General features: G+C 27.1%; 1 protein-coding gene across 1 annotated transcript; it reads right to left on the reverse strand.

The window, feature by feature from the left end:
* Positions 1-949: 949 nt before the first annotated feature.
* On the reverse strand, positions 950-2,035 carry LOC126882621 (GATA zinc finger domain-containing protein 4-like). Its single transcript, XM_050647595.1, has one exon. The coding sequence runs from the start codon at positions 2,033-2,035 to the stop codon at positions 950-952; it is 1,086 nt and encodes a 361-aa protein (XP_050503552.1).
* Positions 2,036-3,232: the final 1,197 nt, after the last annotated feature.

The raw sequence follows: 3,232 nt of genomic DNA on the forward strand, positions 1-3,232 counted from the left end.
CATGTATCTGCCTTTTCAATGATGCCATCTTTTAGCATGTTCTTAATTTCTCTGTTTACTTCTTCTCTATATTTATATGGTATTCGGTATGATTTTATTTTAAAGTCTTTTTCTTCCTTAACCTTTATACTATGGGTATAATTTTGTGCAATTCTATTTTCTTTATTGATAAGCCCCTTGTGTTGCCGCAATATGGAAACGACTATTAATTTATATTGTTCAGGGCAACTTAAACCTTCTATAACTTTTTCTTCTTTACAAATAAAATTATTTTTCATTATAAAATCATTAGTCCTTCCTTCCAATTTTACGCACTCCGCTCCGTAGGCATCCTTCTGCTCAAATTTACCATTCCTTAAATATTCATTATAATTATTATTCTTTTTAATATTATTGGACATTTCCCTATCATAATACATTTTCTCTTCATCAACATAATTATTTTCTTGTAATATTCTACCATCAACTCTTATTCCTTGTTCCACCTCTTCTCTCTCCATAAACCCTATTTTTTTCCCTTCCAAAGTTACCATTTTTTCTTCAAAATCTATCTTTACTTTATTCTTTTCCAGTTCGTCATTTCCCATTAAAATGTCAACACATAAGTCCTTGACAATAAATCCTTGCATACTAATTTGTTTATTAAGAATATCAATTTTAAAATTAACCAGTTTATTAATTTCTCCCAGCTTCTTATTATTTGCACCTATTATTTTAATTTTTGGAATCTTGATTATATCTGTTAATTTTAATGTATTAAAAATAAAATTTTCCGAGACTAGAGTACTTTCTGAACCAGTATCAATCATAACCTTAATCATGTTATTTTGGGCCATAGCATTTATATAAATTAAATTAATAGATTCAAAATTTTTATATTCATCTAAAGAAATAAATTCCGAAGGTTTTTCATAATGACAATGGCCCAACTTGAAATTCAGAAAGTCCTCTACATAAAATTTGGATTATTAGGATTGTCAGATTGTGTCTGATCATTTGGATCTAATTCTCGATGTCTTTCACTACTTTCACTTCTACTATTCATATTTTCTTGCCATGTACTATTCCGTTGACTGTCTTCGCAGCTCTGACCCCTTACATAATTTACCTGTCTGTTGTAATTATATCTTTGTGCATTTCTCCTGGTGTTAAAATCTTGCCTATTATAATTATTATTATTATTAAAATTCTCTCTATTACCTTGTCTCTCTTGTCTATTATCATTAGTATTATTATTAAAATTCTCTCTATTACCTTGTCTCTCATAACTAGTATTATTGTTGTTATTAAAATTTTGAGAATTACTACCATACCTATTATTGTTATATGATTGTCTATTTTTACTATTATTACTTGTAATATAACCTCTTTGTACTCTTTGAATAAAGTTAATAAAACTGTCTACTGTTTGAATGTTTTGTACTGTGACTGTTTGCACAACGTCCGCATCAAAGTGTCTAGAAACATTCAAAACTGTTTCGTCTTCTCTAAGTGGTGGTTCTAAATATTTTGCAACAGTTATTAATTTTAAAGCATAATCTACCATATTTAAACTTAAATTGCGATTATACTTTCCAAAATATAAAACTTCCCTAAATCTAGCTTGTTCTAATTCACCCCAATAATAATTTAAGAATTTATTTTCAAATGTTTGCAGATTATCTAAATCGTTTTCAATGCTGGCAAACCAGGTTGCTGCATTGTCACTTAATGTCATTCTAATATAATCTTTTATATCATTAATATTATTCACTGATCTTAATTTATGTTTTAAACTATTTATGTATACTCTAGGATGTAAATTTTTTATGTTACCAGAGAATTTTATACCTGTCTCATTTGTTAAATTCAAGTAAGGTCTCCCTATGTCTCTTATTTGTGAAATGTCTTCTATTCTCTGTTCTACATTCCTTATGTGATGGTTGTTTGTTTGGATATTTTGTAGCATATCATCAAATTTTTCTTCAGTCTTTCTCCTTTCTTCGTAAATTTTTGCTTCTAAGTTATATTTTTGGATTTCTATGTTCCGTTCCATATCTATATTATTATCTTTAATAATCATATTTATTTCTTTCCTTTCATTTTCTATTATTTTCTTGTAGTCATTACGTATATCTTTTATTTCACTTGCTAATTTTTTCTCTAAAGCATCAAATTTTTCATCCATCTGTTTTTCTAATCGTTTCACAATTTTAGCATTATTTTCTTCCATTTTTCTGGAATTCTCTTCCAATTTTTGTTCCATTTTTTTCATATCTTCTTTGATTTCTTTAGAATTTTCTTCCAGTTTTTTGTTGATCTGCATCATTAAAGACATCAATGCTGTCATATTGACATTTTCCTCTCGTTCTTGTGTTATTCCTGTTGTCTCTTGTAGAACTTGAGTTAAACTCTGCTCTTGTTCCGCCTGCTGAGTTTCTCCGTCCACTTCCACATTTTCTTCCACTTCCACATCTTCTTCGTTCTTTTTGTTTCTTAAACCTTTCCTTCCTTGAGACATTTTTGAGATCTTACTTGTTAAAATCCAATTTAAAATAAAATATAAAATTGATTCTAATCAAAATTATTTCAATTATATGAGAGCATTTATTTTAACAAACTAATTCTTTTAATTAGGAGGTCCTACGTTGTGACGCCAAATTTGTAATGATATATTATTTTTGATATTTATAATGGATATTATTGTGAAATGGGGTTTTTGTCGCGGTTCTGAAAGAATTAGTTTGTTAAATAGTTTTTTAAATGTTTTTATTATAATCTAAATTGAACATAAAATTGAATGTTTAAATGTGATAACAAAAAAAAATATAGAAATCTAAATTTGAAAAACAATAACTTTAACTTGAAAAACTTCCTACAATTAAATAAAACAAATTCCAGTACCTTATAATTACTGTCACTGAATGCCTTCTTATTAATATTTTATAAAATTTGAATTGTTGGATGGCTGAAAAATTAATGGATGTAAGACCAGGTCAATTGTCAGTGTCAAAACTGTCAAATAAAATATTTCTTTTCTTTCTTCTCAATTTTAATTCAACTTTCAACTCCAGGATCAGGAAACAGGATACTATTATTAATATATTGTTTCAAAATTATTAATATTTACAATTATGGATACTTCACAAATTCTTCTTTATATTTCTAATAAATTATCCACACTATGCTGGTTCAAATTCAGGATACATAGTATTTTTATATATTAAAGGATACTTTACCAAATTATAAGTAA

Source organism: Diabrotica virgifera, chromosome 3 (assembly GCF_917563875.1).
Source record: "Diabrotica virgifera virgifera chromosome 3, PGI_DIABVI_V3a".
NCBI classification, from domain to species: Eukaryota; Metazoa; Arthropoda; class Insecta; order Coleoptera; family Chrysomelidae; genus Diabrotica; species Diabrotica virgifera.

Bases quoted from the DNA above. Each gene is read 5' to 3' on its own strand.
- LOC126882621 (XM_050647595.1), bottom strand. From the start codon at position 2,035: ATGGAACGGAACATAGAAATCCAAAAATATAACTTAGAAGCAAAAATT.